The sequence below is a fragment of the Haliotis asinina genome, chromosome 5 (assembly GCF_037392515.1).
Source record: "Haliotis asinina isolate JCU_RB_2024 chromosome 5, JCU_Hal_asi_v2, whole genome shotgun sequence".
Classification (NCBI taxonomy): domain Eukaryota; kingdom Metazoa; phylum Mollusca; class Gastropoda; order Lepetellida; family Haliotidae; genus Haliotis; species Haliotis asinina.
The window spans coordinates 12,504,096-12,531,862 of NC_090284.1; the positions used below are offsets into that span (position 1 = coordinate 12,504,096).

Genomic DNA, 27,767 nt, shown 5'->3' on the forward strand with positions numbered 1-27,767 from the left:
ACTCAAAGTGGACTGATGTATTGCCATCTAACAAGCAAACAAGGATGTATGAGGAGAACACAGCACAGGTTAATGAATCAATAACTTCAATTAGTCAGCACTAATATTTTGATTATGATCCACATTTCATTCAGCAGTCAATGCTTACTACTTTTTGGGGATGGACTTAAACCAGTTGTTTGGGGATTTTTTTTCTGAGAAAGTCACTCTATCTCAGTGGTGGGACAGTAGCAATATCTCAATGACCAAGTTAGTGTTGGGTGAAAATTGGGTCTGTGCATGAGAGTAGATATCACAGTGGTGGTGCTGTGTTTCAGCAGCCATGGCTGACCACTTGGTGGTGGTCTTGATTATCTGAGGCACTTTCATTCACCTGTTTGATCCAGACCTGAATACTCAGATGACTGAATACTTCTGACTGCTACTTAAAATACAATACAGGCCGTTCATCAACTACCAGGAGATAAAAACTTAAATTCACAAAGACAAGGTTCAACATCATCACTTTTGTCAAGTTTTTAATGTCAAATTTGATGTGTATTTATTATCATACTAGTACATGATGAAACTGTAGGAAAAACCATCATGTGTTCTTGGCATGATATTTCAAGATGAATCAGATACCAATATTTCCAAACAATCTTTGATACATATTCAGATTTAGGTCTTGCTGGTTTTCATCTCAAGTTTAATATCATGTGCAAAAGAGAATACTTGTACACTGTGTTAAGACATGCAAATTCCATGTTTGCCAGGTGATTGGATTTAATACCAGTACTTCAAAAACATTGTATACATGTAGAAATTGTGTTCCAACCCACAAAGTATTCCTATTCCATTATGGCTGTTGTGTAGGTTTTAGTGTCCGGGAAATCTGAAAAGGCAAAATGTCAAGTTGTTAAGCTTTTGACTCGGAAGAAAGTTTCATATTATTCAGAAAACATATCTGACTCTGAACATCCTATTTTTAGACACATGACAATGAAGTTGAAACTATGTAATGTGTTTTGAAAAAAACCCCCACACTATTATAGATCAAACATCAAAATAGAAACCGTCATTAGCTGACAGGTTTGGCAGGTAATAAATACAATTTGCTTGAGACTAAGTCATGGAAACATAAAAAATTCAAACAAGTATGAGTCAGTAGTTGGGTATGTGGTCATTATACGGTTTCCCACTTTGTCCAATGCTTACCTCCTCGAACTTGTGAATTTGTCTGATGAAGAAATCTCCGTATCTTCTAGCAACTTTCGTGTCCGCTACATGAATCATCTCCTGAAATAAGCAGCAACCATGTCATTGCTTTACAAGTGTACTATCTTTTGTTGGTACTGAGCACAACCCAAACCAATTCAGTGAAATGAAAGTGACATTCTCACAGAGTTTGTGTTTCCTGAGGTGAAACTCCTTGTTCAGGTTACACTGAGACAAAGTCTGGGATTATCAATACTGAGATGCCCACCCTTGTTTTTGAGGTAAAACGAGTAATGTTTGCTTTTTAAGAATGGTTACTGAGTGTAATTTTTAAGAATCCCAGAGCTGGGTGAAGCTCATTAGGCCTCTTAAGAGATGGCAGTTTTCTGCAGACTTAAATGCAAATCAATCGATCCTGGACATTGTTGGGGGACGGACACCCCATACCCCCTGCTGATTTTTCAGCTGAAATCACTTTCACCTGTTGCTATCCCTGGTAATTTAGACAAAAGAGTAAGATTGCAGTAAGATCACTCTCAGGAGCATCAATAAATAATGACATGAACAGGTAAAACTTTTATGCATATCTACAATATGAATTGAAACAAAAACAAAGAGGTGTAAACCCCACAAATCCTGACATACCCTATCAATATAGAAGTCCACTTCTGAAGCAGACTGGAATTCTCCCTCGAGCCCACTTGTGCCCTTTGTCCACACAAGGTTCTTCATCTTGTGCTGCATCAAGTGATGAGTGAGTTGGAGAGCAAGGATGAGATTAGTACCATTATGAACACATATTAGCAGTTCAATACAAGAAAATGCCTCATGTGATTGAGGTTTTTGAATGTTTACAACTTACACAAAACCGACTTACAAGCAATGTGCAAGAAACATCTGTTTTCTGGGTCATCCAAAGGATGCACCTCTGCACAGTGAATGAGGGCATGACATAATTGGATCACCCAAACCAGATAGTGTATGTCACCAATTTGACAGAGTATGGCAACGCAACTCTACGTGGAGGACCCATTACTCATCAAAGGGTATTTATCGTAACTGAATCTGACACATGATATTTCACAGCATACACATGACAGACAGCTCAGCTGCATTTAAGAGAATAAGTTGGCATTAAAGTGATCAGCAATCTGGAACATGGGGCTGCAGAAGCAAGCTGGCTCGAGACTAACACTATGCTGCCATGTGGATTATCTAAAGTGAACATTTTCTCCTTCAAGTATGATTGATAGTTGATACTAACAGTTTCATTAATATCACAGCATGTAACAAATTATGAAGGAAGCCCAAAGTGGAATATTCTGTTTTCAGAATTACATACCTTGAAGCACATGAGATGAGTCCTCAGCTGATCCTCTGACTGGAATACAAAATAAAATGATGATTATGGAGACAGATTGTGATTATCTCAAGTTTGTCTAATAACTACAATTGTGTATCTTGACATATGACAGATAGTCAAGATAATCTTGGCGCCAATTCCTCCCCAAAATGCTGAATGAGCTTACACAGGATTCAGTTAATATCACAACGGTTATTTTTTCTAGTTATGCATGTCTCAGATATCTACCACTTTCATGAGTGAGTGAGGTAACTTTTACACCACACTCAGCAATACTCCAGCTTTATAGCGATGGTCTGTAACAGACAATCCAGTGATCAACAATTTGAGCATCAATCTTAGCATTTAGAATAAGATGACATCAACCAAGTCGGCAGGCATGACCACCCACCTCTTAGGATACAAGCATAGGTTACTGAAGCTCAATTCTAACCCAGATTTTCACGGGTATACCACTGTCAGTAGTGTCATGTCACCCACTAGCACAAGTATGTTGCTGACAAACTTAGCAGCATAATCAGGTGAACCTGGATTCAAACCCCAAATCACTGGTTTTGAATGACAAAGCACAAAGGATAGTGGCACCGAGACAAGAACTTGTCTGCTGCCTAACTCTGCAATATCTGTGCAATTGGGAACCAATGGCATGTATCAACCAAGTCAGCGAGTCTGACCACCCGATCCCATTAGTCGCCCTTGCGACAAGCATAGTCACCTTTTAAGGCAAGCATGGGTTGCTGAAGGCCTATTCTACCCCGGGACCTTCGCGGGTTCCAGCTATAAGATGGCAGGCTGTAAATAAAGTGAGACTGGACCAGGCAGTCTAGAGATTGAGGTAAGCATTGATCCTGTAAGTCACCTCTCGCAACAAGCATTGGTTTTTAAATACCAATTCTAACATGGATCTTGACAAGTCCCACATATGCTCCTAACAATAAAGGCAGCTGAAGTCTAACACCTCCTCCACTCACCATATCCATGAAGACAGCAAGCTTTGAGATGGGCAGAGTTGTGTAAAGTTTCAGGTAACTGAAAAACAATTTAAGGGAAGACTTATTTAAGAGCGTGAGGATCCTATTATTTGTTAAGCAATAACATAACAGTGAGTGAGTTTTAGTTTCACTCAGCAATATTACAGCTATATGGCGGCGGTCTGTAAATAATCGAGTCTGGACCAGACAATCCAGTGATCAACATGAGCATAGATCTGCGCATTTGGAAACTGATGACATGTGCCAACCAAGTCAGCAAGCCTGACCACCCTATCCCGTTAGTCGCCTTTTATGGCAAGCATGGGTTGCTGAAGGCCTATTCTACCCCGGGACCTTCATGGGTACACTAACATAACACATGATGCAAAGGATGGTATTGGGGGTGAGGCTTGGATTAACTAGGTTGCTACTCAGCAAACTCTATTTCAGTGATCAGGAGACAAGTGGAACAGTAGAGTATGGTCCCTTTAACTGTGTGTGAACAGGTTTGGTTTAAACACATCTTCAAACAGTACCTCAGTCGATATCATACACGAGTGGGGAGGAAAGACTATCAAGGGCTATGTAGAATTACTTGATAAGCAAGGAAAGCCATAAGTGATGCTGGTCTTTGACATTTACCACAGAAGAGAAACTGCCAAGCTCTGGCAAGGTGCTTACAATCAATCATCAGTGTCTAGTACACCTAAGGGAGAGAACCCTGCACATTGAACCGAGACACCTCAAAACAACTAGGATACTGGTGCCCTGGCAAAGTTAAGGAAAGTGCCTACCTCCTAATGGTGGGGACAAGGATCTGTTGTCGGACTTCCTCCTGGAACACCGTCAGCTGCAGTTGGAACGGCTCCTGCAGCAACAACACAGTAAACAACTAGTAACAGTTCGTCATATTTCGTCAGTAAAGCAAATCAGGTTGGACAAGATCCAATCATTATCCACTAATTATATTACTACATCATTATCTAAGAAAATATCAATGGGGCTAGATAGAAGTAACCTCCAGCCCAGCAGACTCTTTTGTAAACCACATGTCTACCATGTTACTGCACTGTGTTCATGTTCTTGTCACAACGAGCAGTCAAAAAATCTAAAGGACTAAACCATAGACCACATACATGATTACTAACGCAAGGACAAAGTGGTGACAATGTGTGAAATAGAAATAAAGATGATTCACTCAGTAATCTGGTTCATAAACCAGTTTAACCTCAGATTCCACTTCTGTTGGAAAAAAAACTCAACAGTCAATTTGAACAGTGTATAACCCAGCACCCAATTACATTACTGCTGTCTGTAAACAAACACAAGCCCCGTAGCACAAAGCTCTTGTAAGCCCAAGATCTCTTAACTTTAGTTATAGCATTCGTACATCCTGTGTTACTGTACAGAAGGTATGAATGCTACAAGGCTTACAAGAGATTTGTCAAAAGGGATCAGTCTGTAGTACCAGAACTTATCCTCTGATGACTAAAACAGGTTGACAACTCTTGTACGTGGCTGCACTCTCACCTTGTGGTAATTGCTGCCTCCGCCATCATAGTTAGGAGGCACTGGGGAAAGGAACTTGGGGCACGCAAATGAGAAAGATTGTTCAAATTCAGCCATATCACTGCAAAACAAACCAAATCCTATCATCTACAACCAGATTAGCTGTCAACTGGCCTGAATCTTTTTATAAGCAAAGCTATGGTTTCCCTAAACAAATTCCAATTCAACTTGAAAAAAATGATTTGCCAATATTTCTTTGCAATTCAAGTGAGACACAATAACTTGTCACTGTATATTTTCTCCACTGCATGCTAAATCACAAACCCACCCTTTCTGTAGACGGAGCATCTTGTCTGCGAACTTCTCACGGAGCTGAGAGTGGACACTTTCATCAATCCTCATAGGGTGAAGCACAAGACAGATGGCCAGCAGTGTGTACATCTTCTCATTCTGCTTGGAGATCTGCCAACACATCAGTTGTATGTGCATCACACAACTCATGTTTCTACACTTTTGCCACAATAAAACTGTTTTGAAAATTGGAACTTCTTCCTCCCAAAACATGTAGCTTTGAGTGAGAGGTAACTACTTCACATGTGAAAAATATTAACACCATGAAGGCAATGTACTGCTTGTCCTAATCCATTTTACAGATATATAATCAATTTTTATGAGAAATTTCATTTCAAAGCAACAAACTTTTCTCTAAGCAGAGTCACTTTAATTTCTATGTGCACAACTAACATTCATTACTTGTTCACTAGTCTCCATATTTGCCCCATTTCTGTGAATTGGTGGACTGCCTCCCCTCTCACCTGGTCGTACAATGATGCCCTGTTCTGGAACATGGACTTGGTACGCTGGATATACAGCAGGATGTTGGAGAAGGTTCTGATTGCATCCTGGTAGCGCCGCATCATCATATAGGCAAATCCCACATAGTAGAAGGTGGTGATCTGACAGGCTGGCACCCTTGAGTACAGGTTCTAGACACACACAGACATTCCTTAAATCTAATGAGCAGAAAGCCTCGTCCCATCTCCCCCCATTATCTTTGATAGATGTTCCTCATGAAACTTGGTGTTTGACAGCCCAGGGATGAAACATGGTCAGTATAATGAGAATAGATGAGAAACTCCCAACCAGTTCTCCACTTCTAGTTGGACAAGACAATCTAGTGATCAGGAGAGTGAGCATCAATTTACATAACTGGGAAACCATGTGTCACCCAATTCAGCCATACTGACCACTTGCTCCCAAGAATTGTGTCTCAAGACAAGCATGGGTGGCTGAGGTGCAAGTCTAACACAGAACTTTACAGGTCATCTTGATTAGTACTAGCAGCCACATATATACGCGTGCATGCATATAGCTACAGAGACAAAACTAATTCAAGAGTAAACTTTATTTCACCTCTCATTAAAAAGAGTTACTGTGTGCATGTAATAACTGTTTCAGCCCATAAAATCCATAGTTGCAGATTTACTGAAGTGATGTCTGCCTTGGGAAAAAAGATGAAGTCACATTGCGAATAACCAATACTGATCATAGGGTGATTGAGTGAGTTTTGATTTATGCAGCACTCAGCATTATTCCAGCTATATGGCAGTGGTCTGTAAATAATCGAGTCTGGACCAGACAATCCAGTGATCAACAGCATGACCACTGATCTGCACAACTGGGAAACAACGACACATCAGAGAGCCTGACCACCTGATCCTTTTAGTCGCCTCTTATGAAGACCTATTCTACCCCAGATCTTCAAGATTAAAATACTGAACATAATCTGTTTGATACATGTACTATGTACATGAAGGACTGCCTAAAGGAACAGAATCTATTCTGCTACAGGTAACTAACCCGGCTCTGATCTCACCTTCTTGTTGAAGTCAATGTTCTCAAGCACCTTGAGGGCCTGGTAATAATCTCCCAGCAGGGAGTGCAGTCTCAGCAGGCCAATGAGGCTGAAGTAGCCCAGCATTTTGTACAGCGAGTGCTGGCCAAACTCACCAGCTACACTCTCAGCATCACCTGAAAAAACAACATTACGTCACTATATAAATCACACTGAGACAAGTAAAGGCTGACATAAATATGGGTCACAAGGTCCAATACATAGCACATGTGATACCTCTGTAAGGGTTAAGCACCAGGTTTCATGAATTGAGACCTTTCACTAGATACAGAACATTATGGTGTGTAAAAGCCTGGTGACAGGAGCGTCACAGTTTATGAGCAAGTTAACAATGTGATAACAATCTGATTAGAACCCATGTAATCTTAACGAATGTCTAATTTCTGAATCATATTTCATAACTCTATACATATGGTTTACTTTCAATAAAGAAACAAACACACAGAAACAGTCTTCATATGTTGGATATAAATAACATTAGGTGGACGTTTCTAAAAACTATCACCGACTGACTGAGTTCAGTTTGATACCGCTTCTGGCATTCCAGCAACTTCACGGAGGGGAACACCAGATATGGACTTCACGCATTACACCCTTGGGGGGATTTGAACCAAGGTCTTCAGCATCACGAGCCAAAGCTTTAACCTCTAGGCCACACCCTCGCCCCTTGAAGACTATCAATGAAATTTCTAAATGCATCTCAAGAGCTATATCAATAAAACTGTTACCTCCACTGATGTAGACCTCCAACTGTCGGTTGATGTTGGACTTCTCCACAAGGGAGTGCAGGACATTCAGGACGCTGTGTACATTCCAGATCTGCCACACACACATCAAAGAGCAGATTCAGAAAACATTACACCTTCCACTTCTACACATGTATGTAAACAACTGAACAAAATCAACACATCAACAGTGCAAATTAACACAACCTCATGACATTCAGGTTCCCTGATTCCAAGCATGAAGCATGTTGGTTTTGGTTGACTTGTTTAATGCAGCACTCAACAATATTCCGGCTATATGGTAGTAGTTATCTGTAAATAACAGAGCCTTGACCAGACAAGCCAGGTTTCAGCATGGAGCATTTATTGCTTACATAAAACAACTCCACTACTGCATGTCACACAGTCTAAGTAAACTCAGTAGTGGAGTGCAACGAAAAGTACTGAGGATAAGATTACTTAGACTTGCATGTCACATGCTACGAGTGAGTAAGTGACATGTTATAGACAGTTATCAGTATCAAAGTAGGCTGCAGTTTGGAGTGAGTGAGTGAGTGAGTTTAGGTTTATGCCGTTTTTTAGCAATATTCCAGCAATATCACGGCGGGGACACCAGAAAATGGGCTTCACACATTGTACCCATATCGGGAATCGAACCCGGGTCTTCGGCGTGACGAGGGAACGCTTTAACCATTAGGCTACCCCACCGCCACCTGCAGTTTGGAACAGGCTAATCAATAGTGGATAACATCACTAATAACCTATGATCACCTGTAAGTCATCCAGTCCACAACAGAGCTGGCTTTTCCACATTTTGTTCTGAATTTAACACTGCACTCAAACATATTGCAGTTGTAACACACACACACCTGGAAGTAATTAAGTGTGGACATGACAATATTGTGATGATGCTGTGGGCAACAACAATCAATGTTGTCTGGACACAAGAACACTTAAGCAATAACATTTGAGTCAGGATAAGGAAAAATGAACATTTTTCAAATAAGTCACTAAGCTTGACCACCATGTCTTCTTACAACAAGAGAAGATGCTTGTAATGTATTCTAACCTCCAGTCACCCCATAGTCACAGGGCGTACTGCATTAAGGTAACTCGGGGACAATGACTGCCCAGCTGCTCACACAGCTTAACATGCTACCTGTAGATGTTTTGTACCTTGGGATTTGTACGCAGACAGTCAATCTCCTCATCCGGCTTTTTGTTCAGTTTACAGCGGTAGATGCTGAATGACTGAAACTGTAAGAACAACATGCGTCAAATGGTGTCTTAAACGCAAGAATAATTTCATAGTATAGCCATACAAACTGTGCAAGTATTTTTGCTAGTAAGTCAGTAATATTTCAGATATTTGACTTACTTAAGTCTGGACTATACATACTGACTTTATGAGCAAAAGGCCACATTGACAGAATAAGCTGACCAGGTCAATGAACTAAGTTGAGAAGCTTAACTGCTTGCTTAACTATTAACTATCTTGAACAGCCACTTTGGTAGCTTGCTTGATAAAGGCCAAACTATATGCCCTACAGCCTCCAGTTTTACATGATGAACCAGAAGCTGAATTTATTCAGTCAATGATGAACATAATGATCAAATGAGCTAATTTCTGTAAAAATACTGCCCAAAGTTCTGCAATACACTGCCTATGATTTATACAAAATACTCTGCAATACACAGCATATCAAGGACAGATAACTCTTTTCATTCCATCTCTGAAGACCACATACTTGGTAGATAAACTCATCAATGATATCCCACAGCCACTGGTTTGGCAGCTCAATGTGGACAGGCCCCTCTGCATCTGTTGTGAGACAAATAAGACCCCAGGTCAACCACCATATCACAAACATGGCAATATCCCACTTAACATGAGTGAATCTGAATTAACTACAGTACTCAAAAGAATGGAAGACACTTGGTGTTCTTTAACTTCTTTTGTGCAGCATATCATGGTGGCAAACTATGAATGAAACTGACCCTGAATATGTATTTGAAAGCAAACTGTAACACATATGAATGAATGAATATTGACCAGTAGATGTTTTCACTTACTGAGAATGAAGTTGAAGAGGTTGCAATAGTTGTAGTAAGACTCAAACCTCTGCTCCAGTGTCGGGCCACTCTGAAACAAACATTACCCATGTCTTTGACATTTTTACCTTTCGTGTAACAATACATCACAATTGTATTGGGCATCTTCTGCCCAAAGAATCCATTAAAATGATTTACTTCACACAAGGTAGCCGTCAAGGACAATTCACATCTTCAGCAGGACAAGTAAACTAATGAATCTGTAATAGATGCCTGTGACTTTTGTCTCTAATCTGAATCTGAAGTCTTGTAAATGTTTGTCCTGGGCCTCTTTTCACAAAGCTCTTGTAACGCTATGATTATTGTGAGTCAATGTTACGGTATAGGAGGTAGGAATGCTAGAAGGAAAGTTAGGAGATCCTAGGTTTATGAGAGCTTTGTGAAATGAGCCCCTGTTGTAATAACAGACTTAAATTAGCATAAACACTAACTGGATAGAACCTAGTTAGAATAGTGGAAACAAGGGTATTTGACCGAGACAGGAATAGTGGTAGTGAAAATGCTGCGATTGTGCCAAGTCGGAGGAAACACTCACTGTGACCCTGGCATAGATATGCCGGTAGTACAGCTCCTTGTACAGGATGAGAAATACCGGATCTGAAGCACCAAGGCAGATTATACTTACATGAGGCAAGTATACACATCCCTTCGACATGTCACCAATCAAATCACAATACATATACTAAGAACTGAGCAATACACTCAAGCATGTTTCACTGCATGCAAAACCTTCCTCAACACAATAATCTAGCCATCTTTAAATATCACGAGACAGCTGATTCAGATATCCTGTACCTAGACAACATGCAGGCACCTTTCTTTAAATGTTTCCAATGCAACAAAGTAAAAATGGTGTTAGAGTAAAAATATTCTTTTCATTTAGATTGTGGTATTAATTTTAGTCATGAGAAGGAAAATTCATCATTTACTGCCCTAAATGCTTACACTTACCATTGTTGACAATAGGCACAATGTGCTCTGCTTCAGGCCAGGGCGAGTTCTTAAAGAATCTGTCCGTTAGCTTGTTAAATCTGTGAACAATCAGGAGCATTAGAGAGAGACAACAATCGTTGTGCAGATTCCGCTGTTATTAGACAAGTAAGGAGTATGATAGAATCTGCTTGAACTGGTTCTTGGACAATTTCAGCTAGTATTCATATGTTTTAACATAAACTGAAAAGTAATGAATAGCAGGTACTGCAACAGAGGAGCTGTAAACTGATGTATTGCATATTGAGTAACATTATTATACAATACTGCATTGTTCTATCACAAATGCTGTAGTAGTTACTTATCAATAGTGATCTCACCCGCTTTCATAAGCGTTCTGTATTTCATACAGGTTGCAGTCATTGATGCACTTCTGGAAGTGGACAAGGAAGTTCTTGATAAGCTCAGGGACGATGTACGACTGCTGGTACTGACGCTCGTACTCCAGGTCCTGACGTGGGTCACCTGTCACACAAGGAGGCAAGATACCAATGTATAACAGTATAGATCTGTCACACAAGGAGAAGAGATCCTAGGGTATAACAGTACAGACCTGTCACACAAGGAGAAAGAGTGTGTGAGTGAGTTTAGTTTTATGCCGCACTCAGCAATATTCCAGCTATATGGTGGTGGTCTGTAAATAATCGATTCTGGACCAGACAATCCAGTGATCAACAGCATTAGCATCGATCAGAGCAATTGGGAACTGATGACATGTGTCAACCAAGTCAGCGAGCCTGACCAACTGATCCTGTTAGTCGCCTCTTACGACAAGCATAGTCGCCTTTTATGGCAAGCATGGGTTGCTGAAGGCCTATTCAAGGAGGAGAGATACTAGGGTATAGCAGTACAGACCTGTCACACAAGGAGTAGAGATACTAAAGTATAACAGTACAGACCTGTCACACAAGGAAGAGAGATAGTACAGTATAATAGTACAGACCTGTCACACAAGGAGGAGAGATACTAGGGTATAACAGTACAGACCTGTCACACAAGGTAGAGAGATACTAGGGTATAACAGTACAGACCTGTCACACAAGGTAGAGAAATAGTACAGTATAACAGTACAGACCTGTCACACAAGGAAGAGAGATACTAGGGTATAACAGTACAGACCTGTCACACAAGGAGGAGAGATACTAGGGTATAACAGTACAGACCTGTCACACAAGGTAGAGAAATAGTACAGTATAACAGTACAGACCTGTCACACAAGGAAGAGAGATACTAGAGTATAACAGTACAGACCTGTCACACAAGGAGGAGTGAGTGAGTGAGTGAGTTAATATTTAACATCACATCAGCAATATTTCAGCCATATCGTGACGGCACAAGCAGGAGAGATACTTGAGTACAACAGTACAGATCTGTTACACAAGTAAGAGAAATACTACTTTATAACAGTACAGACCTGAGATACTAGGGTATAACAGTCCAGATCTGTCACACAAGGAGTAGAGATATCAGGGTATCATAGTACAGACATCACATTTCTGTGTGTTAAATCCTGAAGATGCTCATACTGTTGATCACTGTATTGTCTGGTGCAGACTCATTTATTTATGATAGGTGAACTACTGCTGAGCGAGGAATAAACCAAAAAACCATACTATATCCTGAATTGGACACAACATTTTGTCTTGCACTTCGATGGTGCCAGTTGACTGGAATTACAAATATAAAAGAAAGCATGGTATTGCCATAGTAACCTACCAGTATGCAGCTCATACTCTGGAGCTGGGTAGGCATAGGAGTAGGGATCATACTGCAACAAAGAAATACCCATGAATTAACACAAAAGAGAGGCAAGACATGGACTTCTTGTTTGTTGTTCTGTCAGTAACACTTGTATTCAATACTTAATGTCTCAACCAACTACAATGCTAAAAAATAAAGAAAATATCCAAGGTTCAACATTTTCAAAGTCTGATGGATAGATATCTAGGTTAGTTTGAAACATAGCAGTTATACAAATTACGTTTACAACATTACAAGAAATCATTACGTATGGAAATTACTCTTAAGTTTACAGCTTTGACGTGAATGTTTTGCAATTACTACTGCTACTACAGAACTCTGCCAAACATACCATAGATATTAACCAGTTATAGGAAGGAACAAGTCACATGTCCAGTCATTTCTCCGGCATTTGTGGGGGATTATGTGAGGGTCAAGCAAGGTCAATCAATCACACACCATACACTTTCCCATAGGGTCATACTTACCTCCCTTTAATAGAATCAGAAAATACAAATGTCTAGAATGTTTTACATCCTCCACCAACCAGAACAGTATCTGAATCCACATCCCAATAAATGGATAGATATATTCAAACCAATAGATATATCATAGATCAATACATTAGTATCATTTAAATATCAATATGTGGAACTAAAGTTTTAATTTCTATTGCCTAAATCATTCAATAATATTCCTTAACTTTACTTATAACAGTCTTTAACCAGTACCTCATTAGTTGAATAATAATCATATTGTCAAGGAGTCACTATTTCACGTATTCTAATCACTTCTACTGTCAAGGAAAGAAATATACACATTTCAATTACCATAAGCCAACAAGCTATCCAGAGCTAAAACTGCAATTTTGATAACATCACAGCAATGGTAAATTCACAGTTAACTTAAAATTGATGCAATCAATGTCAGTAGATCAAAACAGACATATGAAAATCATGATCAACAAAGATATTAGAATCAAACTGCGATGGTCTTGATAAATATTTAAGAAGTTGAATTAAAATTACTATGAAGCAACACCAGCAATGTGAATCACTGAAAATAAGTATATATGCCATCCAACAGTTATACCAATAGTAAATATTCTAAATAAAAACACTGAATATGTTTGATAAAACCCACACGTAAGTTGTCATGGAGAAAGTCAGCATATCAACAATTTCTCATTCCTCTCACACAAGGAATTATTTTCAGGGGCTGATCTTAACCCTCAAAAGTTACAAGCCCAAACCAGACCATGTGTAAGATCAAATGAATATCTCTATGTACAAAACGGTTTAGACAATAAACTGAATTTGTTGTTAGAAACAATTATTTACATGATTTCTAAGTGCACTCTACAAGTCTCTAGAACACATCTATGAAAAAATGAAATGAAATTGATTTGAAAACCATTGCATTTCAGTGGCATCTGTTGACCTGGAAGTGTTACAAGTTCAAAATCCACTTTGTTAGAAGACAATTCTTCAAGTTTCAGTAAAGTGTTAAGTTAAACCCCTGAATGTTATTGGGCATATTGGGTGTACCTTGATTAGATTAACTTGTGATATACACACCATTATAGCACTGCCTGCCGACTAGTGACAAACGTCAACTTAAACACCTTTTATGAATAGAAGCAGTCATGAAACAAACCTTTACATAGATGAATGCAGGCAGAAACAACTTTCCATAGAATTTGTGCATCAAGTACATGGACTAGTGCATCTGACAAAGAATAATGGTCTGTCATTTGAATGAATTTATTTTTCAACATGTTCAAACTAAATTCTAATTTTAGGAGCATATGCACACGTCAAGTCAAGAAGAAGTATAAATTGCTCTTAAATCTTAATAGTGAACATATAACAAAACTTTTTATCAATAGAACCATAAACTGTAACAAATTGGTTTATACTAAACACACAGCAAACAGCACTATGTTTTCTATAACACTTGGTCAATGTTTCACGGAATGAGGAATACTAGCAATACCAAATGCACTCAAACAGGAAATCCCAGAATGCCAAAATATTTATAAAACCAATCAAGCAAGTAGGTCATAGTTGTGCCAATAGCTGGACCACTGCATGTTCCTGTGATCATATATACTCAGAATTCTCTGATCAGCTAGACTGAATTGAGTTCTCATTAAATCGGACAGCTAAGTCAGCACAATAATTGGTATGTGTAATGTATGTCTGAAATAGTATTTCATAACACTGCTGTTTAAATGAAAGTAATAGTTCTTAAATGTTAGCATTCTTCAGTATAAGTGATTGTGTCATCAGTGAGTTTGATCTATGCAACACTGACCAGCAAATGTATCTCAAGAGAAGCTCTCTGACTGATGAGCTTTCGTTACCTTTTAGAACATGGTAACATTCAGACTGTATATCAAGGTACAAAATATATATAAATGAAATCCATAGAACATAACTACGGTAGAACATGGACATAGTAAACACAAATAACAGCGTACCAATGGATATGGCGACCAAATTTAAAATTCCAGTCAATAGTCCTTTATAATATCATAAAAATTCTACACGCACAACGAACTCATGAGTAGCGAATTAACAGCCATAGTTTACTGATTTACTACTCTCAAGATTAATGAACTCACTCAGTGACAGCTCAGCCACTTAGTAGTATACAATAACTTTGTTGGTGGCGAATCAACACCAAGCTTCAGATAAATCAAGTTGTATAGTCAGGTGTAAAACCTAAGACAAACATCACTTTCGACTTTGGCATTCCAAAATCCACTTTCAGTTCCATTATTAAGAATTGCGAACCTACTCCTGCAAAATCTGTGTCTACTGATTTAGGCGCCGCCCACAAAAAGTTAACAGCTGCCAATCACCAAAATGTAGACGATGCTCTCTACAAATGGTTTCAAGGTGCTAGAAGTGAGAAGAGTCCCTTAAATGGTCCCATTTTGCTGACAAATCAACATCTCAACAATCCAAGATTGTAAAATGTAAATAACAGATATAGCCAACTAAATTTCTTAGTCCCTTGGAGTTTGTTATATCCATGTTCTACCGTAAAAGTAAAACCAGACCCGAGGCAATTTAGATTAGTCCTTTCCACTACAACAAATATTTATATGTAAAATATAATCTTGCAGTAAGATCACTAGTGTTGTATACGGCAAAGGAGATCAGGATTGAAACAATGGAGGTAACACAGACATTTTAGATGTTAAAGTCAGTTAAAGAAATATCCACCGAAATTAAGCATGCTGGTGACAATTATTGGCACAAATATGACATATTGGTTGTGAGACAGAGCTGTGGTTGTCCACAACTTACTGCACTGTCGATCACACCCTCAGCGTGGCCTTCCTGAAATGCCGGGAAAATAAATTATACACTGATAGAAACAAGAACGTTTACAGCAATCACAGCTCCACAAGGTAAAGATCAAAGGCAGTAATACTAAAATCAGTGTCATCTTTTGTTGATGATTTAGATTGTTTCTCAAAAGCATTCACCAACTCAGGATAAAGTTATTTGTAAATGTCAGAAAAGTGTGTCCCACAATTTTGATGAAAACTGATTACACATAACTCCATGGCAGCCTGAATTCAGACGTTTTAATCTATATTCAATAATCATTACATCACTGTGACACCTGAAATTGACTTGCCCTTCCTTAAGCATGTCAAGGGGACTACAGAAGGCCACAACAAATATTACTTAAATCACCAGGGTTTCAACATTCTTTAAACATCAGTTTCATTGATGTCACACCTTCTCTGGTATGATACCATTCTGATGGAAAATTTTATAACAGTGACATTGGTCATGCTTGGTGTACTTTTTAACAGCCAATCAGCAGCAAGGCTTTGAAATTCTGGTGATCAACAAATCTGGTTTCAGATTTTTTTAAACAAACAAATATTTTGAATCGAGTTAGCATAATCCAGCCCAATCAATTTAAAAAAGTGACAGCTGACTGCTGAAAGAACCAATGCAGCCTTTGATATTTGGCAGTCATGGTTCACTTGACCCAATCATGTAAAGAATTGTCCTCAAATCTCCCAAGAAATGATTCGCATCAGAGTAAAGGAACTGATGATAAGAGATCACATTAAGCATGTTAAATATCCAATTATGATTAACCTTCCTTGTTATCATTGCTATACTCCATCCTTCAAATATATGAAGCTGAAGACACCATATTAGCTTTACATAGAGTGCACCTATAGAGAATTGAACATGAGTGTTGAAACCTGAATATTCCAGTATGGGTAACTTCTGGACACCCATTTATACAGTTTTATCTCTTGTTCAAGGGAATGAACGTAACTGTAATTTCCTGTTTTTAGCATATGTGCCTAATAGGCCAAAAAATGGGTAGGCATCAAAAATGTTTCAAAAGTACTATTGATTGTGTTGGCTTTAGCTTTGCTGTCAATGGAATCTTGTCATATCAAATAATTTCAGCTAAAATAGTGAGTAAGTATTGTTTAATGCTGTCATTCAAAACAGATGGGACAGCCAACATTGCTCACAAACAGATGTTTGCACTTCAGTGAAACTTTCATGCAAAGGAAAGGTTGTTGACAAAGGATTATAATCAAGCTGAATGTAGAATTGGAAACAGTGATGACATCAGGGTAAATATACTGAACATCATTGAAAACGCACCACCCCTAAAATTGTGGATTTCTAAGAGCAGAAGTGAGCAATGTATGTAAATTTTACATATTTGTGTAGACCAATGTTTGATAAAGAAAAGAAGCAAAAAACAATCAAGCAAAACAGTGAAGATTTAATGCAGCTGACAATGAAATAAAGATGGGGTCAAAATGGAAAGTCAGTAGCGTGTATGACCCCCGTTAGCAGCAACACAAGCTGTGCAACGTCTCCTCATTGAACGGATAAGTCTCTGAATAAAGTCCTGAGGCACTGCATTCCACTCTTGCTGCAAGGCATTATGGAGTTCCCCAAGGTTGTTGATCTGCGGACGACGTGCGAGGCGTTGGCCGATGTAATCCCACAAGTGTTCGATGGGTGACAAATCTGGTGACAATGCAGGCCAATGAAGTAGAGGAATGTTGTTGTTAGCCAGATACTGTATCGAAACACGTGCAGTGTGGGCTCGTGCATTGTCATGTTGAAATGTGTGCAGATCTTGATGCTGGTGAAAGAAGGGAACGACGTTGTTCTGAAGAATGTTGTCACGGTAGTAAACGGCATTCACTCTGCCACGACAAACAATCAGAGCGGTTCTGTGGTGATAACTTATCCCCCCCCCCACACCATAATGCTGCCTCCACCCCACCGATCGGTTTGCACAACACAATCCTGATGATAACGTTCACCCCATCGACGCCATACCCGTAGACGCCCGTCAGCATTTCGCGACTCGTCAGAGAAAACGCGACTCGTCGGAGAACACCACACCATGCCAACGTCGTAACAACCACACACGATGCTGTTCAGCCCATTGTCGGCGTTCACGGCGATGCCTGTCAGTCAGGATGGGTCCAACGTAAGGGCGTCGACAACGTAACCCTGCCGCACGGAGACGGCGTCGGACGGTGGAAGCGCTGATCAAACCACGTCGACCCTGGACAGCGTTGGCGGTTCTGGCAGCGGGCAAGGTTCGATCCCGAATATGGCGCCGTACAATGTCTCGATCTTGATGAGGGGTGGTAACACGTGCCTGACCTGGGCGTTGCCGGTCCCTGCTGGTTCCTGTTTGTTGGTATCTGTTAGCAAGCCTCAGAATGGTCGAATGATGACACCCAAATCGTCGTGCAATGTTTCTGCTTGAAGCGCCGACCTGCAACATACCCAAGGCCTGTTCTCGTTCCTCTGGTGACAATCTTGGCATGGCGAAAAAACTTTACTTACGAAAGTACTGCGAAAATGAGAACGGTTTTGTGCCGAAGGTCATTTATACCCCTGAACAGCATGCTTTCTGCATGCAATTTGTGCCCTTCGTGTGTGATGTGCATGAATTTTGTTGTTTTCATGTGATGTGTTCGAACGATCCGTTTTTTACTGTAGAGCATTATTTATGATCTAGTGTGTTATTATCAAAATTCCCACCATTAATTTTCCATTTCCAAAAGATTCTATTGCCTTATTTCAAAATTTACAGGTGGTGCGTTTTCAATGATGTTCAGTATAGATAATGTCAAGATCAAGGGGTGTAAGTTTGTTTTATCAAAGATCCAGCCACCACAAACTCTTTCAACTGTTGCCTTTTAACACTGCATAACAACACATATAAACTTTGAAAATTTCATAGATCACTCTTATAAGATCTAATAATTAGTCAAACATTATCAGAAAGGTGACCTGATGAATTATGATATATGCTTCGTATACTGGACAGTATTCCAATGCCTTTCAGACTGTTGTTTTCAGTTATGCTTCAAAACTAAAACTGTACTGCATTCAAAAGGGTGGGAAAACACTGATTTTACAACACAACAAACTTACAATGGTAGACACATTGACAACAATAATTGTGATTGTGCTCCTTAAGCATGTTCATGCCATTCCCTCACGTCTATCTTATCATACTATTTGGGGGACAACAAAAAGGTGGTACATTCACATTTAATAACATCAAATTTTATGTTGGAAGCTTTGATTTGTATGCGAAATATGTTTCAGTAGACGAAGAATTAATTATTGAAGTATGTTCCATATACTGTCATCTCAAATTGTCCAACATATTGTTCATTTCAGAAACACACATGCAAGCATGACTGGGGTAAACTGCACTTTACGGGTCCCCGGAAGTGTACTTGTCAGACATGCGCAGAAGCCATATTTACATCGAAGCGAGCACTAACGCTGACGCCATTTTTTGTTCAATTCGTTGACTAACTATCGCTACTTTTTGGTATTGTTGTACCTTAAAGTAATTAGAAAGGGGGGTTTTAGGGGGGCAAATGCCCCCCTAATTTATTTTTATCATGATACATATTATTTATCATTTATTTTCCATTCCTATTAAACAAAGAAGGTAAGTTTATCTCATAATTCTTACCTTATAAGAACAAATCTCCGCTTGAATTAAATTCATCGTCATTTTCTTTATTTTCAGTTTCAATAATTTTGAAATATTCATGGGGTTTTTGGGGGTCAAACACACGGCGGATAAACGTGAGAAATGTAAGAAAAGGATCATCAGAACAACGTAAATATTTCTTTCTCACGATGTACTCTACAAAATAGCTGTCATACAATCCTTTCGCTGTTCCATACCTGGGCAGGGACGCTTTCACCGCTCTCCATGTACTCTCAATTTTATTAGTGCATGCACCATTCTCCGCATTCACAAACTCCTTACTGTGATTCACCGTCACATGCTCATAACCCATTTCATTCAGTCTTGAATACGCCTTCCAACAATCGGAATGAATTACTGATCCCGGTCGCACCCACTTTCTAAGCACACTCAAAAGGGTATCTGCATCACGCTTCTCCACAACTTCCAAAAACATCCTATTACTTTCTTTCTCGATACCCCCAAACACCCACACACCATCCACTCGCCTTCCCCGGTGAAACTTGCGTTTCCCAAACTTACTCTCATCAATCTCCACTTCAATCCCTGGCCCTCCTATCATCTCATTCTCCTCCTCCATCACAAACAAACACACATCTCTGCAATAATTGAACCAATCAACCAAAGTGTGATCAGAACCCAAACGCAACTGAACTTTAACAAAATTCTCTCGCACTTGATAAACCCAATAAAATGTCAATTTCATGATTTCACTAACGGACAAATGAGACTTAAAAAACCAAGAATCACGCCTTGCTACAATTTTCTGGTTACATTTCTTATTAGAACAACGCCACACATAACCCTCACTCCGACTCGAATCCTTGCGTTTTCCCATACTCCCACTTTCACACTTCACACACTTCCCACTAAAATCTCCAATCAAACCAAATGCTTCCAACCAATCCATTAACTTTCTCTCATCCCTACACAACTCATACAAATCATCATACACCATTCCCCTAACAGCCATTGCTAAGCAAGTGAAATGAACAAAGTTTAAATCAAGCGACAAGCAATAATACAACTCACCAACCGTGCGCGTTAAAGTTGTGGCATTCGTAGTAACCCACTACCTTATTTGGAACATTCGACACGTGCGTCCAGATTTTAACCAATCAGAGAAAAGGAACGTCATGGGGATTTCCCTTCCATTACTAACGATTGCATTCATGTTTTGGAGCTTCACCAAAATTCGTGTTTAAAACTCTCGTCTTTTAGACGAAGTTTTAAACTAAACTTTTGCCAGTAAACACGAAAATGACCTTTAAAATCGTCTAAAATGCCTCCTAACGGAGATCAGCCCGCTGTCGCGTGCTTTTCTTGTATATTAGACGCGCTGTGTGCGTCGCTTACTGCCGAAGGCAGTAAGCTCGCGCCGAAGGCGCGAGCATGCTCTACAGAATACATTTCTACTTCCGGGAGCCTGCCGAAGGCAGCGACCCGTAAACTGCAGGTGTCCCGCATGACTGCAGGTAGTCATCGAACCCAAGTATTTGTTACTTGGCAAAAATTCTCAGACTTGCATGTTATTTTAGTGTAGCTGTTATAAATTTCATTCAGTTTCCGTTATTTGGTTTTCAAATTATGCAGGTTGCTTCATCTTGCTCACACATACATAATTTTCCAGTAATGTTCTTTCCGGATTGTAGTGACATGAACAACATATATGCAACATTGTTTATTCATTCCCAGTTGATCACCAAGTTCACAACTGTCATTGCCATAACACGCATCAAAGTGTGGTCATTTTTGAAGTACTCAATGGAAATCAAACTGAAATTTTGTCTTTTCAGATGAGAATATCCATCACACATCTGCAAAGTATGAATAAGATCAAATGAAAAATAAATTCCAGACATAGTTTCTGGTTACACATGTTATTATATAACATGAGATTATATTATAGTTACACTTGTTATTATATTAGTTATTACAGAACATGTAAGTACATGGAAAGTGGCCTATGGAAAGTATGCAATGTGACAAATAGTTATGTTCAATCATTCAATGACTGTACGTTTCCGAAATGAACAATATGTTGTACAGTGTGAGATAACACAGTATGGAACGTTGGGCTTACGCACTTTTCAAACAGCATTTGTCACTCATAATAAATAATGCCATCATGAAATCTGAAAAAAATGTGTTTCAGAACATATTATACTGAAGGATGACGATATATTTGGCTTACATCTGCTTCTTCGCTCCACATGGTTGACAAGATGGTGGAAGGGTTCCCGGTAAAGGGAGGTAACTTTCGAACTTCCATTTGATATCCACTAGTAATATATTTTTCACCCATTTCAAACATATTGAACAGACATACCGTTTTGTTTGCGAGTGTTGCAACAGGTGATTTATAGAATCACGAATGTTATATTTTAATGCAAACAGGTGATATACCAATAAATACCAACACGACTAAACAAGAAACCTAGAGTATTCTAAGGCGTGGGCGCATGGCGAATGAGGAATCTTGACGACTTTCATTCAGACACCTATTACTTAGAAATACGACCTGACAATTCAGTGTCGTCGTCGATTCATGAGTGTCTAGGTATAGGCGCTCGACACTGGTACATATTTGGAAGCATGACTTAAATATACGATATATATATATATATATATATATATATATATATATATATATATATATATATATATATATATATATATATATATATATATATATATATATATATATAGGTAGAGATTGCGATTCTACCAGTAGAGATTGCGATCGGAGTCTCTACCAGTAGAGATTGCGATTGGAGTCTCTACTGGTTGAGTCTCCGATCCTACTAGTAGGGATTGCAATCTTTGCAATTTCCACTTCAGCTGGTAGAAATGCTGATTTATATCTGGGCAACAGCAACAAAGACACTTGCTGAACAATAATATGCAGTTTACTCAGGTATGGACTGTTTCCCGTTACAGATACATTTATTACAGATCATTCTTTCAAATAAAGTAACAATGAAGATAGAGACTGAACAAAAGTATGCATTTTACTAAGGTATAGAACAATTCCAGTTAGATACATTTATTACAATATTTACACATGTTACTTATAAAACAGGTAACAATGAAGATAGCACTAAACTTTATTTTGACGCACGTTAGTTGTGGTTGTGTGACACTTTGTAGAACATTTACTCCTTGTTTTTTACAACGACATCTGTTAGTTATACAGCTGCCCTTACAAGCACATACAGTTGTTCCTTGTGTCATTCTTGAAGCCTGGATGATTGATATTTCTTCTAGATTGGTGACATCCACATGTTGTAATGATGGAAAGCAAACATTACGGATGTCAACCAGCTGCTCTGCACCAAAGGTGTTTCTCAGACGACCATGTGCTGTATATAGCTTGTATGTTGCATCTTTCCCTGCACCTAGAGCTTGTAGGACCTTGAAGTCGAGGCTCTGTGTTAGTGCGATCCACTTCGTGAATGCGTACTCCAACTGTGTCCCCTCCATTGAAAGAAGTACTTTTCAACTTAGCGTCATAATGAACTTGCTGCCTGTTGGCTGCCTTCAGAGAGTTATCTGTTGCAGTTTTCCGAACCTTGCTGTGTGGTGTGTCAGGTTCTAGTAGAACTGCTTGAGTGATGTCCCAAACAATGAACTGGCCAACAGAAAGTGGTTCATCAAATGGGTTACCTCTAGCTGGAATGAAGTCTGGATCCTCCACAGATGTTATCTGGAATACTCTCTGCTGTTGTGGATCGACCGTTTCACAGTGTACTGTGGTCCTGCCAAACACTTCTATTCCATTTCCGACTGTTCCTGCACCACCCAGAAGCTGGTACTCCTCCCCAGAATCACTTTTAGTAGACTGAGATGTGGTCTGGTTGATGTCTGCAGTCACTTGAAGTCTGGTTTGTCAGTGGGCCGGTGGGATCTTCAGCTTGTCTGCTCTCCAACTGGTTGAAAAGACCTGTTAAATCGTCCTCTTGAATGCCCAGCTCATTTCCAGCACAGCACAACACAGCACAGTCAGTTCGAGGAGATTGGCCGAAGACGACTTCATACGGTGACTTCTTGGTTGCTGAACTAGTGGAAGTGTAGATAGCATATGTAACATGAAGAAGACCCTGAACCCAGCCTCTCTCGGGGTTTTCCTGCATCCATTTGCCGAGTTTAAGCTGCAGATCTCCATTCCCGCTCTCCACACAGCCCTGTGACTGTGGATGATGAGGTCGCCCATAAAGGACGATCATGCCTGTAAAGTACCACATTAGTTTTATTAAAATGAGAATTAAGGAACAATAAGAGTTGCATTTTCCAGTACTTCTAAACCACAAATTAAATCATTGATCCTTACCAGGCCAGTCCTTGCAGAGGTTATTGATGGCAGCAGAGACAAATTCCCGCCCCTTATCTGACTGGAGAATCCGAGGACAGCCAAACAAGCACAATGTCTGGACAAGCTTCTTTCTAACTTCAGCAGACCGCTTGGATGTCAAAGGATGCGTCCAGCTAAACTTGTTGAAGTGGTCACGCATATGTAAGATCCACTTGAAGTCACTGCTGGTCATGTCAGTTGTCAGTTAAGTCAATCTGGACACGGGTCAGGAATCCAAGTGAGATAATGGGTTCCCTGATGCAGGTTTCTTGACTGGCATGCGCGTGGAACATTCAGGGCAAGTGCTGAGGAAAAGTTTAACCAAGTCATGTCTGATCCATGAGTAGTTAGCCTTGATCTCATCCCATGTTTTGGCACGTCGTGAATGACCAACTTTTATGTGACATCTGCAAAGAAAACCAAGGATATAATTTTCTGTTTCATTGAAATCCACATAAAGAGGAAAATGTATAACTTGTTGATTAAATAATGTATTAATTATAATGAATACTGTGAATGTATAACATACCGTTTAACGGTGTCAAATATATTCTCCTTGGTGATGACAGGGCATGATGATTTCTTGCAGTAGAGAATCCTCCTAGATCCTATCTTTTGTAGCTTGAAGTGCTTAGCACACCAGAACTTGAAATGGCTGCCTGCTGAACACTTTACACCTTTATCCAACTGCAGAGCTTCCACAGCTTTATCATATACTTCTTGGGTGATACAAAAGGTTTCTTGTTTTTTCTTGTTAAGCTGCGCTATGCGGTCATCCAGAAGCTGGTAAAACTTGGCTTTCTGTTTCTCCATTGTCCACTGGTGTGTGATGATCTTTTCAGTTGCTAACTGGTTCATGCTCAAATCTATTCCCCTTATATACCCATAACAGTGTAACACCTCTGACATCTGTCATACATGTTTGCTTTTTCTAACACTGTTCCAGGAAATACCGAATTGGTTTGTTGTTACAAGGTGTAGGTGGCATGTGGGCATTCTGGGAGGAGGGGTGCAGGGCAATTAACTACTTGGACATTACCAACCTGAGAATATTATTACCTGGTCATATCCCCACCTCTTTGAAAAGCAGTGCTTTTTCTAATGATTACTGATCATTAGTTGAGACTTACATCGGAATGAATTCAAACTTCCTACTTTTAACTATGACTTTGAGATGTAGGAGTTGGGGTGGGATTAGAGACAGCATGTATTTAACATCTCACTGTAAACGGTAGGAAAATAGGTAAATCGCTAAGTTTTTCCTGGCAACAAAAGATCAAATAGCAACCTAAAAAACTGATTTTTTTCTACAACCAACTGCAGCATGTAAGGAAGGTGTGACGTATTGTTTTATGTTTACATTATGTTTACATATTTGAAAATACATTTTGTGTTTCTAAAAATTCACTGGCTTGCATAAGTGTAGGACTGCAATCTCAACCCTGACAGATTTGAGCTTCTGCTGGTAGGGATTGTGATTGTTTAGGTTCTTTTATATGATCAGAGTCTCTACCAGTAGGATCGGAGATTCTACCAGTAGAGACTCCAATCGCAATCTCCGATTCTACCAGATCGCAGTCTCTACCCTTCCATCTATTTAGGTCATACTTCCAAATATACATCTGAGTCAAGCGCCTGTGTGTCTATAGGTGAGTGTCTAGTCCTATCAGTAGACGCTGCAACCACTGATTCCCCATTTTCCCGGGACATGCCGTTTCAACCTACGCTGGCTCACCACGCCAAAAATACAGGCTCGACTCCCTGTCTGTAGAAGTACAACGTGTAAAGCCCATTTCTGATGCAGTTGTAAATAACGCGACAGTGCAATGTTAAGATTGTTACATAAATCAAAGTTTATGCGTGTGTAATATTTTAAGGGATCTTAACCTCTCTGTTTTATGCAGGTTACCGCAATAATAGTGCCAATATATAATATGTATTAAGACCTTTCACATCAACTATGCCTCTGACTAAAAGTATTGGAGGATCCTATTTGACTCGGACTAACAGAAGCCATGAAAACGGACCAATCTACTCTCGCGTTTTAGAAGTAAGTATTGGTCAATGCGATCGCGCACGCACACAGACAGACACACACATCAATTACTCACATATTGGTTTATTGATGTTATTTACACGGGCGACCATGAAGTGCACTTCAACTATGTTATAAGCATCTGGTAAGTTTATATACAAAGTATGCAACGTACACAGGTGTGGCCTCAGGTACATGTCCTGGCTCATGTCGATTCTCAGAAAGTGTCCTTAGTTTAGAATGGACAACTGAAATAGACATAAGCATCTTACCTCGTGAAAGTGAATGAGTTTAGTTTTGCGCTGCACTCAGCAATATTCCAGCTGTACGGCGGCGGTCTGTAAATAATCGAGTCTGGACCAGACAGTCCAGTGATCAACAACAGGAGCATCGATCTGCGCATTTGGGAACCGATGACATGAGTCAACCAAGTCAGCGAACCTGACCACCCGATGCCGTTAGTCGCCTCTAACGACGAGCATAGTCGCCTTCTTTGGCAAGCATGGGTTGCTGAAGGCCTATTCTACCCCGGGACCTTCATGGGTCCACCTCGTGAAAGCTGCAGAAGTTACAAGCAAGAATAATCAGTAACAGAGTCTCCAAGTAACATCGTGCGGTGGTCTTTGGTATAACGTGTCCGGTATCAAACCACCAACCTCCTCCACGGGGGCAGATACGGCGTTTTGAGAAGGTGGCGAGGTGTACATTTCATTTTCACAAGAGTTTCAATTGTTATTTAATTAAATTTCAGGAAAAAGAGGTTGGGAAGGGGTTGGATCCGCCTATGCTCTTTTCCCGACATACGTTCAAAGTGAAGCATCAGTATTAATACTGTCAGTCTGGACCATCTGGTATACCAGATTAATAATGAAGTTATTGGAATCATCAATTTAAAACAGTAATTGTACAGCAGTAGTGTTGCGAATGACATGACCCGACAGCGGCACTTCCTTCGCGCGACTGATTGCGCTGGTGTGTGAGTATTGTTTAACGTCGCTTTTAGCAATATTACAGCAATATCACGGGGGTGAGACACCAGAAATGGTCTTCACATATTGTATCCTAGTGGGGAATCGAATCCGGGCTTTCGGCGTGACGAAAGAACACTTTAACCACTAGTACTGGCACTAAAAAGGCTACCCCCACGTTGCCTTGTGGCCCGAACATTGTCAGCTACCAGGTTGGTTGTTTCAAGCATGCAGTATAATGAGCAGCTACGGTGATTTGGTTGGCACCAGAGATGTGTGAAGATTCGTTCTGTATCAAGCTAGATGGTATGTAAGTCAGGATGCGCCAACATCCCCATCTACTCCTCTACGTTTTACCAACATGCCAACAGATTTGACTGTAGAATTGTTCTGGGGTAGATGTCTTTTTCCCACAATGGTATACAAAACCCGATGCAAGGCAACTGAATACCACAAAGTACTAAGCCCTTTATCAACCCTGCTTCTTGACTTTGTGAACATTGAAGTGTTTCAAGCCCATGGGTTGACTTGTTTGCTCTGGGATCATGGTGATGGAATACCTGCCCCCAAGCCTCAACAGAATCTCATGGATTGGGATTAAATGTGGTTAACAGGGCACTTACGGTGGTGAGCTCACAGCCTTCCCTTACACCCAAAGAATTCAATATTGTAGGGGCTCATTGTCCAATAACATCTGATGCTTGCAGAAGTTCATTGGGGATTGTTTCTATTGACCTGCTGACCTGTTGTGGTCTCTTAACTCATAGAATGACATGTAGATCTACCAAACTAAATGTAGCTCACACATGTAATGCACCTTCTGTTCAGATACACCTGTTCTTCTTTTGCA

General features: G+C 39.8%; 2 protein-coding genes across 3 annotated transcripts; both read right to left on the bottom strand.

Annotated features, from left to right (window-relative positions):
* Positions 1-504: 504 nt before the first annotated feature.
* Positions 505-21,816, bottom strand: LOC137283660 (eukaryotic translation initiation factor 3 subunit L-like). 2 transcript variants are annotated; one of them, XM_067815279.1, is made up of 20 exons: positions 21,758-21,816; positions 15,840-15,872; positions 12,499-12,550; positions 11,103-11,247; positions 10,744-10,823; positions 10,328-10,389; positions 9,754-9,823; positions 9,429-9,502; positions 8,857-8,937; positions 7,684-7,774; positions 6,917-7,071; positions 5,856-6,026; positions 5,369-5,502; positions 5,062-5,161; positions 4,326-4,399; positions 3,532-3,589; positions 2,540-2,578; positions 1,843-1,935; positions 1,198-1,278; positions 505-874 (listed from the first exon to the last, which is right to left on the bottom strand). In XM_067815279.1, exons 1-20 carry the CDS (start codon positions 21,776-21,778, stop codon positions 839-841), a joined length of 1,650 nt encoding a protein of 549 aa, XP_067671380.1. In that variant the 5' UTR covers positions 21,779-21,816; the 3' UTR covers positions 505-838. The 2 variants fall into 2 exon arrangements, with proteins under 2 accessions (XP_067671380.1, XP_067671381.1); XM_067815280.1 differs by lacking the exon at positions 15,840-15,872.
* Positions 19,544-20,536, bottom strand: LOC137283207 (uncharacterized). Its single transcript, XM_067814647.1, has one exon. The coding sequence runs from the start codon at positions 20,534-20,536 to the stop codon at positions 19,544-19,546; it is 993 nt and encodes a 330-aa protein (XP_067670748.1).
* Positions 21,817-27,767: the final 5,951 nt, after the last annotated feature.

Excerpts from the sequence above, each read along its gene's own strand:
- LOC137283207 (XM_067814647.1), bottom strand. The coding sequence starts at position 20,536 with ATGGCTGTTAGGGGAATGGTGTATGATGATTTGTATGAGTTGTGTAGG.
- LOC137283660 (XM_067815279.1), bottom strand. The coding sequence starts at position 21,778 with ATGTGGAGCGAAGAAGCAGAT. Across the intron at positions 9,824-10,327 it reads ATATCTATGCCAGGGTCACA|AGTGGCCCGACACTGGAGCA; the intron begins GTGAGTGTTTCC and ends TGTTTGTTTCAG. Across the intron at positions 1,279-1,842 it reads TGGACTTCTATATTGATAGG|GAGATGATTCATGTAGCGGA; the intron begins GTATGTCAGGAT and ends TGCTTATTTCAG.